The following is a 12,322-nucleotide window of genomic DNA, read 5'->3' as shown; positions in this document are numbered from 1 at the left end:
GTATTTTATCTAACGGGTGGCATCCCTAAGTCTAAATATTGCTGTTACATTGTACAACCTTCAATGTTATGTCATAATTATGTACAATTCTGGCAAATTAATTACGGTCTTTGTTAGGAAGAAATAGTCTTCACACAGTTCGCAACGAGCCAGGCGGCCCAAACTGCTATATACCCTGACTGCTTGCACGGAACGCAAGAGAAGTGACACAATTTCCCTAATTAAAAGAAATTCATGACAGCAGGCAATAATAGGCTCCTCGTGGAGTGCAATGTAATCGGCCATAATCGGTGTCCAAAAATGCTGATTACCGATTGTTATGAAAACTTGAAATCGTCCCTAATTAATCAGCCGTTCCGATTAATCGGTCGACCTCTAGTCTCAACGTCCAACAGTGAAGAGGCGACTCCGGGATATTGGCCTTCAAGGCAGAGTTGCAAAGATAAAGCCATATCTCAGACTGGCCAATAAATAGAAAAGATTAAGATGGGCAAAAGAACACAGACACTGGACAGAGGAACTCTGCCTAGAAGGCCAGCATCCCGGAGTCCCCTCTTCACTGTTGTTGCTGAGACTGGTGTTTTGCGGGTACCATTTAATGAAGCTGCCAGTTGAGGACTTTGTGAGGTGTCTGTTTCTCAAACTAGACACACTAATGTACTTGTCCTCTTGCTCAGTTGTGCACCGGGGCCTCCCACTCCTCTTTCTATTCTGGTTAGAGCCAGTTTGCGCTGTTCTGTGAAGGGAATAGTACACAGCGTTGTACGAGATCTTCAGTTTCTTGGCAATTTCTCGCATGAATAGCCTTCATTTCTCAGAACAAGAATAGACTGACGAATTTCAGAAGATAGTTCTTTGTTTCTGGCCATTTTGAGCCTGTAATCGAACCCAAAAATGCTGATGCTCCAGATACTCAACTAGTCTAAAGAAGGACAGTTGTATTGCTTCTTTAATCAGACAACAGTTTTCAGCTGTGCTAACATAATTGCAAAAGGGTTTTCTAATGATCAATTAGCCTTTTAAAATGATAAACTTGGATTAGCTAACACAACGTGCCATTGGAACACAGGAGTGATGGTGGCTGATATTGGGCCTCTGTACACCTATGTAGATTTTCCATAAAAAATCTGCCGTTTCCAGCTACAATAGTCATTTACAACTTTAACAATGTCTGCACTGTATTTCTGATCAATTTGATGTGATTTTAATAGACCGAAAATGTGCTTTTTCTTTTATAAAACAAGGACATTTCTAAGTGACCCCAAACTTTTGAACAGTAGTATGTATATATATATATATGTATGTATGTATATATGTGTGTATGTATGTATGTATGTATGTATGTATGTATGTATGTATGTATGTATGTACAGTGGGGAGAACAAGTATTTGATACACTGCCGATTTTGCAGGTTTTCCTACTTACAAAGCATGTAGAGGTCTGTAATTTCTATCATGGGTACACTTCAAAAATCCAGAAAATCACATTGTATGATTTTTAAGTAATTAATTTGCATTTTATTGCATGACATAAGTATTTGATACATCAGAAAAGCAGATCTTAATATTTGGTACAGAAACCTTTGTTTGCAATTACAGAGATCATACGTTTCCTGTAGTTCTTGACCAGGTTTGCACACACTGCAGCAGGGATTTTGGCCCACTCCTCCATACAGATCTTCTCCAGATCCTTCAGGTTTCGGGGCTGTCGCTGGGCAATACGGACTTTCAGCTCCCTCCAAAGATTTTCTATTGGGTTCAGGTCTGGAGACTGGCTAGGCCACTCCAGGACCTTGAGATGCTTCTTACGGCGCCACTCCTTAGTTGCCCTGGCTGTGTGTTTCGGGTCGTTGTCATGCTGGAAGACCCAGCCACGACCCATCTTCAATGCTCTTACTGAGGGAAGGAGGTTGTTGGCCAAGATCTCGCGATACATGGCCCCATCCATCCTCCCCTCAATACGGTGCAGTCATCCTGTACCCTTTGCAGAAAAGCATCCCCAAAGAATGATGTTTCCACCTCCATGCTTCACGGTTGGGATGGTGTTCTTGGGGTTGTACTCATCCTTCTTCTTCCTCCAAACACGGCGAGTGGAGTTTAGACCAAAAAGCTCTATTTTTGTCTCATCAGACCACATGACCTTCTCCCATTCCTCCTCTGGATCATCCAGATGGTCATTGGCAAACTTCAGACGGGCCTGGACATGCGCTGGCTTGAGCAGGTGGACCTTGCGTGCGCTGCAGGATTTTAATCCATGACGGTGTAGTGTGTTACTAATGGTTTTCTTTGAGACTGTGGTCCCAGCTCTCTCCAGGTCATTGACCAGGTCCTGCCGTGTAGTTCTGGGCTGATAACTCACCTTCCTCATGATCATTGATGCCCCACGAGGTGAGATCTTGCATGGAGCCCCAGACCGAGGGTGATTGACCGTCATCTTGAACTTCTTCCATTTTCTAATAATTGCGCCAACAGTTGTTGCCTTCTCACCAAGCTGCTTGCCTATTGTCCTGTAGCCCATCCCAGCCTGTTGCATGTCTACAATTTTATCCCTGATGTCCTTACACAGCTCTCTGGTCTTGGCCATTGTGGAGAGGTTGGAGTCTGTTTGATTGAGTGTGTGGACAGGTGTCTTTTATACAGGTAACGAGTTCAAACAGGTGCAGTTAATACAGGTAATGAGTGGAGAACAGGAGGGCTTCTTAAAGAAAAACTAACAGGTCTGTGAGAGCCGGAATTCTTACTGGTTGGTAGGTAATCAAATACTTATGTCATGCAATAAAATGCAAATTAATTACTTAAAAATCATACAATGTGATTTTCTGGATTTTTGTTTTAGATTCCGTCTCTCACAGTTGAAGTGTACCCATGATAAAAATTACAGACCTCTACATGCTTTGTAAGTAGGAAAACCTGCAAAATCGGCAGTGTATCAAATACTTGTTCTCCCCACTGTATGTATGTATGTATGTATGTATGTATGTATGTATGTATGTATGTATGTATGTATGTATGTATATAAAAAAAAATGTTGACAACAAACAAAAAACATACAAACAAAATCAAACAACTTAATGTTTACATAAATACATTTCCACAGACAGTAATGACATCAGGTTTGACCCCCGTGTTCCCACCTTATCCACAGACAGTAATGACATCAGGTTTGACCCCCATGTTCCCACCTTATCCACAGACAGTAATGACATCAGGTTTGACCCCCGTGTTCCCACCTTATCCACAGACAGTAATGACATCAGGTTTGACCCCCGTGTTCCCACCTTATCCACAGACAGTAATGACATCAGGTTTGACCCCCGTGTTCTCACCTTATCCACAGACAGTAATGACATCATGTTTGACCCCCGTGTTCCCACCTTATCCACAGACAGTAATGACATCAGGTTGGTTCAGAGCCCCATGTTCCCACTGTATCCACAGACAGTAATGACATCAGGTTTGACCCCCGTGTTCCCACCTTATCCACAGACAGTAATGACATCAGGTTTGACCCCCGTTTTCCCACCTTATCCACAGACAGTAATGACATCAGGTTTGACCCCCGTGTTCTCACCTTATCCACAGACAGTAATGACATCAGGTTTGACCCCCATGTTCCCACCTTATCCACAGACAGTAATGACATCAGGTTTGACCCCCGTTTTCCCACCTTATCCACAGACAGTAATGACATCAGGTTTGACCCCCGTGTTCCCACCTTATCCACAGACAGTAATGACATCAGGTTTGACCCCCATGTTCCCACCTTATCCACAGACAGTAATGACATCATGTTTGACCCCCGTGTTCCCACCTTATCCACAGACAGTAATGACATCAGGTTGGTTCAGAGCCCCATGTTCCCACTGTATCCACAGACAGTAATGACATCAGGTTTGACCCCCGTGTTCCCACCTTATCCACAGACAGTAATGACATCAGGTTTGACCCCCGTTTTCCCACCTTATCCACAGACAGTAATGACATCAGGTTTGACCCCCGTGTTCTCACCTTATCCACAGACAGTAATGACATCAGGTTTGACCCCCATGTTCCCACCTTATCCACAGACAGTAATGACATCAGGTTTGACCCCCGTTTTCCCACCTTATCCACAGACAGTAATGACATCAGGTTTGACCCCCGTGTTCCCACCTTATCCACAGACAGTAATGACATCAGGTTTGACCCCCATGTTCCCACCTTATCCACAGACAGTAATGACATCAGGTTTGACCCCCGTTTTCCCACCTTATCCACAGACAGTAATGACATCAGGTTTGACCCCCGTGTTCCCACCTTATCCACAGACAGTAATGACATCAGGTTTGACCCCCGTGTTCCCGCCAACAGAGTTTCTAATGCCCCGTTTAACATCACATTTTGTTTTGTTGTTTTTGTTTGTAGATTGTTCTCAATAGTTAAATAATATAGCATGTGATTGTTCCATTCTCTAAACGTTGCTATTACTTAAATACTGGCTGTCAAATTATACCAATTGTTATTCTTAGATTCTTTAAAAAGAAAAATGTACATGGTCAAATAATTCAAGCATAGAATTATTCTTCTTTTCAAATTTGTCACCCAGAAACTAGAGACCACAGAAACTGAGTAACTGGGTCAAAAATAATGTCCCCTAGTGGCCCGTAGGTGGCGCTGTTATAAGCAGTCTCACTTAAATCATCATATTCGCCGCCCGTTTGAACGTCAGACTTGAAACTTTGTTACGTAGGTGTCTTTCCTCATGCTGAACAAACTTTCCTCAAGGACCCGTAAGTTCCGTCAGAATAGATGTGACAGAGAGAAAGTGATTGTGGTCTTGGTTGAATATGATGTGATTTGAAATGTGATTGTGCCTCTGCTGCCTGTGATTACAGTATGTTGTCCATGTTACTCTGGAATATGAAATGTAGCTGTTTTCTGTCATGTAGCTGATTTCTAAATAACCAAATGAAACGGCCTCTCCTCAGGTCCGGCCGTCGTCTTCGGGCCCTCAGTTTGCCACCGCCGCCAACGGAACACCGCCCCAGCAGCCTTTGCAGCAGTCCCCACAGGTCGCCATGGCCTCAGGCTCCCCTCTCCCCAACTGTGTGGCCCGGTCGCCGCAGACACCCACCCAGGCCCAGACGCAGGCCGGACCCAGACCAGGGAATGGATTTATGATGAACCCAGGCCAAGGTGTGGGCCAGGCGGGTAAAGGATCCAATGGCCCTGGAGTCCCCACTGGAATTCAAGGGCCTGGGCCGGTGACCTCTGAACTGTCGCCTGCTGAGCAACTGAAAGCCATGGCGGCACAGCAGCGTGCTAAGCTAATGCAGCAGCAGAAACAGCAGCAGCAGGCTAACTGGTCGCCTGCCGGCGCTCCAACCAGCCCCTACGCCTCTGGTCCCTTCAACCAGCAGGACAAACCCAGCAGCCCAATGATGTACCCAGCTCAAGCCTTCAACCATCAGGACAAACCCAACAGCCCAATGATGTACCCACCTCAAGCCTTCAACCAGCAGGACAAACCCAACAGTCCAATGATGTACCCAGCTCAAGCCTTCAACCAGCAGGACAAGCCCAACAGCCCAATGATGTACCCCCCTCAAGCCTTCAACCCTGGCCCACAGGGCCCCCTGGTGGCTGGGATGACCTCGAGCAACGGCCCCAAAGCTCCCATGAACAACTACCTCCCTCAGAACCCCCACAACCACATGGGCATGTTAAGTCAACAACAACAACAACAGACAAACAACATGGGCGCCCAACAGAACACCCTCTCTAAACAACAACAACAACAATTACAACAACAACAAACGGCAGCCATGTTGTCCTACAACAACACAAAGCCGCTGAGTCACTTCAGCACCATGGGGGTGGATCACATGGGGCAGAGGATGACCCCGCCCATGGGGTCACAGGTCAAGAACCCCATGATGCCCCCATACATGCAGCAGGGAGGGGTACAGGGGGCGGGGCCGGGTCAGACCCAGGGACCAATCCCGGGCCAGACAGCTCACCTCAGCGAGGAGCAGAAGAGGATGCTGCTGATGAAGCAGAAGGTGCTGAACCAGAGCATGCCCTACAGCGCCATGCAGCCCCACGGACAGGTAGGACGGAGGCCATTTTGGATCTGTTGCAGGCTTTGTCATGTGGATTTGGTGAAACTGGAGCAGAAAACCATTTTGGCTCTGGTTTAGTTTGTGTAGAGCTTTTTACTGTGTGGGATTGGTGATTCTGGAGAATGGCTTACAGGTAGTTGCTTTGTGTAGAGCTTTTTACAGTGTTGAATTGGAGCACCAACCTCTGGTTGTTTTTCTGTATAAACTTTTACAGTGTGAATAGTGGTGATTACTGTGTCGTGCCGAACGGGAGCCATCTTGGCTTCTGGTTGTGCTTTGTACAATGTGGAATTGATGAAACTGGTGTCCATTTTGGTTCTGTTTTTTTTCTTCTGTAATGGTGCATTCTACAGTGTGGATTTAGAAATGGGAGTCCCATTTGCAATGCTCAGACAAGCATCACAGACGGCGGTGTTCTCAGCACAAGGCCTCAACAGTTGTTTCTGGTTATTGTTTGGCCTTGAGAGAGGAGAGCTAGTGTTCTGGTGAAAACTCATCTCTCTATCTCTGTCTACTATAACTGCTTATAGAGCCAAACAGTAGTTTACATTTTTCAGTCAGGAATCCAGTTTTAAAAATGAGTCCAAGGTGAGACGATCCGTCTCTCTCTCTAACTGACAGTTCGTCCTGGAAACATTCTGATTCTAGAACCTTGATTTGTTTTAAACTTCTAGAAGGTGCAGCGGTTGGCGGCGGGGCAAGATAAAATGGCGCCGGACGGGCGGTTGCCCCAGTAACAAGCTACAGTAGTACTGGCAAGATAAAATGGGGCCGGACGGGCGGTTGCCCCAGTAACAAGCTACAGTAGTACTGGCAAGATAAAATGGCGCCGGACGGGCGGTTGCCCCAGTAACAAGCTACAGTAGTACTGGCAAGATAAAATGGTGCCGGACGGGCGGTTGCCCCAGTAACAAGCTACAGTAGTACTGGCAAGATAAAATGTCGCCGGACGTGCGGTTGCCCCAGTAACAAGCTACAGTAGTACTGGCAAGATAAAATGGCGCCGGACGGGCGGTTGCCCCAGTAACAAGCTACAGTAGTACTGGCAAGATAAAATGGTGCCGGACGGGCGGTTGCCCCAGTAACAAGCTACAGTAGTACTGGCAAGATAATATGTCGCCGGACGGGCGGTTGCCCCAGTAACAAGCTACAGTAGTACTGGCAAGATAAAATGGGGCCGGACGGGCGGTTGCCCCAGTAACAAGCTACAGTAGTACTGGCAAGATAATATGTCGCCGGACGTGCGGTTGCCCCAGTAACAAGCTACAGTAGTACTGGCAATAGGAAAAGGGTGAAAGGTATTGATGTCTTTGCACCACAAGCAGCAGCCTCCTTCTCTTCTTCTCCCTCTCTCCTCCCTCCTCTTCCTCTCCTCCCTCCTCTTCCTCTCCTCCCTCCCTGATAGTCTATCGGTTGGTCATTTAGGGCGCTTACGCTAGGCTTAACGAATCCGTACTTCATATCCCCATCCGTCACAGTTGAGCTCAGATTGGAGTACCTCTCTCACTACTAGCATAGCGGCTAGCTGGGGCTATTTGTTTTGCTAACCTAGCCTTGTGGTTAGCGTAGCAGCTGGCTACCCAATAGGGTGGCAATCCATCACAGCTTGATAATGATGAGGCGCTAAACCAACCCTCAGTTATCGAGCTAGCCGTTGAGCTACCGTGTAGTTAGTAGCTAGTGGTTAAGATTAAGGGTTGGTTAGCTTGCTAAATGCTAATGCTAGCTAATACTATGTTGAATGCAAAGTGACTGTGTCTGAGTGGAAGTCTTTGTGTTTGTGTTAGCTAAACGGTGTGTGTGTGTGTGCTTCAGAAGGAGTGTGTGCTTCAGTGTGTTATCGAGTGGAGAGGCGGCGAGCGGCAGTTAAACGTGGCGCTGGCCCTTTAAGAGGAGGGGATAAACCCATTAGCTCATGACCAGTGAATTACTGTCATTAGAGATGGAGGTGTGTGTACACCCTCTGCTTCTCCCTCCCTCTTTCCCTTTAAACAGACACACTCCCAGTCCGTAACCCCTTCTCTCTCTCTTTCCCTTTAAACAGACACACTCTCTCTCTCTCTTTCCCTTTAAACAGACACACTCTCCCTCTCTCTTTCCCTTTAAACAGACACACTCTCCCTCTCTCTTTCCCTTTAAACAGACACACTCTCCCTCTCTCTTTCCCTTTAAACAGACACACTCTCTCTCTCTCTTTCCCTTTAAACAGACACACTCCCAGTCCGTAACCCCTTCTCTCTCTCTCTTGTTCATGATATGCCTACAGTCCCCCGCTCCTCCTCTTCCCCCTCCTTCTCTCTCTTCCCCCTATGCCAGCAGCACTCAGCACCAATAAAGAAGACGATTTATTAAAATGGGGCCTTTGCGGCTGCCGCCCGAGAAAAGAGCGGGAGAGAAACTGAGAGAAAGGAGGAGGAGAGAGGGACTGAGGGAGAGGAGGAGGAGAGAGGGACTGAGGGAGAGGAGGAGGAGAGAGGGACTGAGGGAGAGGAGGAGGAGAGAGGGACTGAGGGAGAAGGAGGAGGAGAGAGGGACTGAGGGAGAGGAGGAGGAGAGAGGGAGAGAAGGAGGAGAGAAGGACTGAGGGAGAAAGAGACAGAGATTTATATGAAGGAAAACAGGAGAATAGGAGAATGAGTGGATGTGGACTAAAGAAGCAAAGAGCAAGAAAGAAAAGGGAACAAAATGGAGAGAGATTTATGAGAGGAGGAGAGAGAGAGAGATTTATGAGAGAAGGAGAGAGAGAGATATTTATGAGAGGAGGAGAGGATGTGAAAGACAGAGGAGAAAGAAAGAGTCAGGAAAAGGAGGATTGGGAGGGAAACAGAAAGGTGTGAATTCTACCTACCTGTTATTCATATTGCTGTGTGTTTTTGTCTCACTTGACCCTTCAGATAAAACAGGGCTTTAAAGATTTCTACTGATCCAGAAGGTGTATCAAACAGCACCGGGCTTATCGGACTGACTCAAATGGAAAATAAATATGTTTGTGTGTCGGGGAGGGGTTGATGTTGCCAGTGTTTATCTCCTCCCACGGCCCCCTGGGTAAAGCCGTGTGTATGCTGTCTTTGATTATGTGTGTGTGTGTTTTTATGTGTGTGTGTGTGTTTGTTTTGTGCAGGAGGGGTAATATTAGCACTGTCATCACACAGGTGGCTGGGATAGAACCCTATCTGTGTGTGTGTGTGTGTGTGTGTGTGTGTGTGTGTGTGTGTGTGTGTGTGTGTGTGTGTGTGTGTGTGTGTGTGTGTGTGTGTGTGTGTGTGTGTGTGTGTGTGTGTGTGTGTGTGTGTGTGTGTGTGTGTGTGTGTGTGTGTGTTGCAGGAGGGGTAATAATAACACTGTTTATCCCCCACAGCGCCACTGTGTATATCCCTGGGTAGACGCTGGTGTGTGTGTGTTGTCGCACAGGTGGCTGGGTTAGATCCCTCTTTCTCCCTGTGTGGTGTGTGTGCAGTGTATCCCAGTGTGTGTGTACGGTGTGTGTGTAAGCTAATCCTGTTAGCAGCTGTTTAGAGAGACTTCAGCCGGGCTCTTCAAAAGCTCGTTAGTCAAGCTTTAATTGTCGTCGGCTCCCTCGCTTTGCATATCACCATGACGCTAATTTATGCTCCGTCGGCGGCACGGTTACCGTCGCGGTGGTGCCTGGCTGGCAGGCTGTCGCCGTGGAAGCGGCTAGGTGGGGGTTAGAGAGAGATATGGTGTGTTTTGGGTTGGGCTGGGCGAAGCCAGCTACATGTGCGTGGGCGGGTCTCTTAGGCTGTGATCTGAATAATGATTGGTGGAAATGAGATTGACAGGTGTGGAGATCTCTGGAGAGCTGGTGTCATCCAATTAAATGGAAGCGAGGTGTGTGTGTGTGTGTGTGTGTGTGTGTGTGTGTGTGTGTGTGTGTGTGTGTGTGTGTGTGTGTGTGTGTGTGTGTGTGTGTGTGTGTTTACATGCCTGAGTTGTGTGTTATTTACGCATTTTTGTTCTTTCGCAGTTGACGCATGGTAGGTGGGTTCGACGACGTATGTGTGTGTGTTTGTGTGTGTGTGTGTGTGTGTGTGTTTGTGTCTGAACCCCACATGGTGACTGCAGGCGGTTCTGCTGCCACTGCTAGTGCTAATAGCCCTGTGAGTCACGGCACACGGCCCCCTCACACACACACACACACACACACACACACACACACACACACACACACACACACACACACACACACACACACACACACACACCACGCACACACACACACACACACACACACACTCACTCACACACACACACTCCCACGCACACACACACACACACACTGCAAACAAACAGACACATACACGGTCACTCAAACACCCACAGGCACACACCAGCCCCCCTTCATGCCCCTCTTTCTCTCTCTGTGGTCTATTTCACCCATCAGTCTCTCCTCCCTCTTCATCCCTTCTCTCCGAGCGCACCTCCTCCTGCCCTCATCCAGAGCCTGAGTCAAACACACACACACACACACACACACACACACACACACACACACACACACACACACACACACACACACACACACACACACACACACACACACACACACACACACACACACACACACACACACACACACACACACACACACACGCCACCTTCACTAGAGAGAGGTGTAAAAAAAGGCAGACTGAAAGAAAGAGATCACCCCATAGCTCTGCTTCTCTCCCCTCCCCCCTACTCTCCTTATCTACAAGAGATGGATATTACTTTCCCTTCCCCTCTCTCTCTCTCTCTCTCTCTCTCTCTCTCTCTCTCTCTCTCTCTCTCTCTCTCTCTCTCTCTCTCTCCCTCTCTCTCTCCCTCGCTCTCTCTCTACCTCCCTCCTCCCTCTCCCTCTCTCTTCCTCCCTCTCTCTCTACCTCCCTCCTCCTCTCTCTCCCTCTCTCTCTACCTCCCTCCTCTTCCCTCTCCCTCTCTCTTCCTCCCTCCCCTTCCCACTCCTTATTATCTCCTTACTCTCCCTCTCTCTCTCTCCATCTCCATTTGCTTCTCTCTGCCCCCCCCCCCCTCCTCGGTGCTCTCTCTCGGTCTCTCTCTCTCTCTCTCCATCTCCGTTTGCCTCTCTCTGCCCCCCCTCCTCGGTGCTCTCTATTTCTCTCTCTCTCTCCCCACACGTGTCAGGGCTTGAGCTGAGCTGCTCTCAGATCCTGTTGAGAGCCTCAGAGGAGAACGAGGGAGGAGGGAGAGGAGGAGGGGGCAGGCAGGGGAAGGCTGTGTTCCGTCATGTTCTCTGCTGCACTGGCTTCCTGCTAACACTGACACCAGACTAACTGTCTCTCTCCTCATTCCTCTCTTCTCTTCCTGCTAACACTGACACCAGACTAACTGTCTCTCTCCTCATTCCTCTCCTCTCTTCCTGCTAACACTGACACCAGACTAACTGTCTCTCTCCTCATTCCTCTCTTCTCTTCCTGCTAACACTGACACCAGACTAACTGTCTCTCTCCTCATTCCTCTCCTCTCTTCCTGCTAACACTGACACCAGACTAACTGTCTCTCTCCTCATTCCTCTCTTCTCTTCCTGCTAACACTGACACCAGACTAACTGTCTCTCTCCTCATTCCTCTCCTCTCTTCCTGCTAACACTGACACCAGATTAACTGTCTCTCTCCTCAATCCTCCCTTCTCTTCCTGCTAACACTGACACCAGACTAACTGTCTCTCTCCTCATTCCTCTCTTCTCTTCCTGCTAACACTGACACCAGACTAACTGTCTCTCTCCTCATTCCTCTCCTCTCTTCCTGCTAACACTGACACCAGACTAATTGTCTCTCTCCTCATTCCTCTCTTCTCTTCCTGCTAACACTGACACCAGACTAACTGTCTCTCTCCTCATTCCTCTCTTCTCTTCCTGCTAACACTGACACCAGACTAACTGTCTCTCTCCTCATTCCTCTCCTCTCTTCCTGCTAACACTGACACCAGACTAACTGTCTCTCTCCTCATTCCTCTCTTCTCTTCCTGCTAACACTGACACCAGACTAACTGTCTCTCTCCTCATTCCTCTCCTCTCTTCCTGCTAACACTGACACCAGACTAACTGTCTCTCTCCTCATTCCTCTCTTCTCTTCCTGCTAACACTGACACCAGACTAACTGTCTCTCTCCTCATTCCTCTCTTCTCTTCCTGCTAACACTGACACCAGACTAACTGTCTCTCTCCTCATTCCTCTCTTCTCTTCCTGCTAACACTGACACCAG

At 47.9% G+C, this 12,322-nt stretch overlaps 1 protein-coding gene across 1 annotated transcript in view; it reads left to right on the top strand.

The window, feature by feature from the left end:
* The window catches only part of maml3 (mastermind-like transcriptional coactivator 3), a 261,744-nt gene that overhangs the window by 92,553 nt on the left and 156,869 nt on the right, over positions 1-12,322 (top strand). Inside the window, exon 3 of the mRNA XM_071408226.1 lies at positions 4,968-6,089. Coding sequence (XP_071264327.1) covers positions 4,968-6,089 — 1,122 coding nt within the window. The remainder of the gene's footprint in view (positions 1-4,967; positions 6,090-12,322) is intronic.

This window comes from Salvelinus alpinus, chromosome 6 (assembly GCF_045679555.1).
Source record: "Salvelinus alpinus chromosome 6, SLU_Salpinus.1, whole genome shotgun sequence".
NCBI classification, from domain to species: domain Eukaryota; kingdom Metazoa; phylum Chordata; class Actinopteri; order Salmoniformes; family Salmonidae; genus Salvelinus; species Salvelinus alpinus.
Note: the sequence above shows the minus strand (reverse complement) of the source record. Positions and strands in the feature narration are given on the sequence as shown.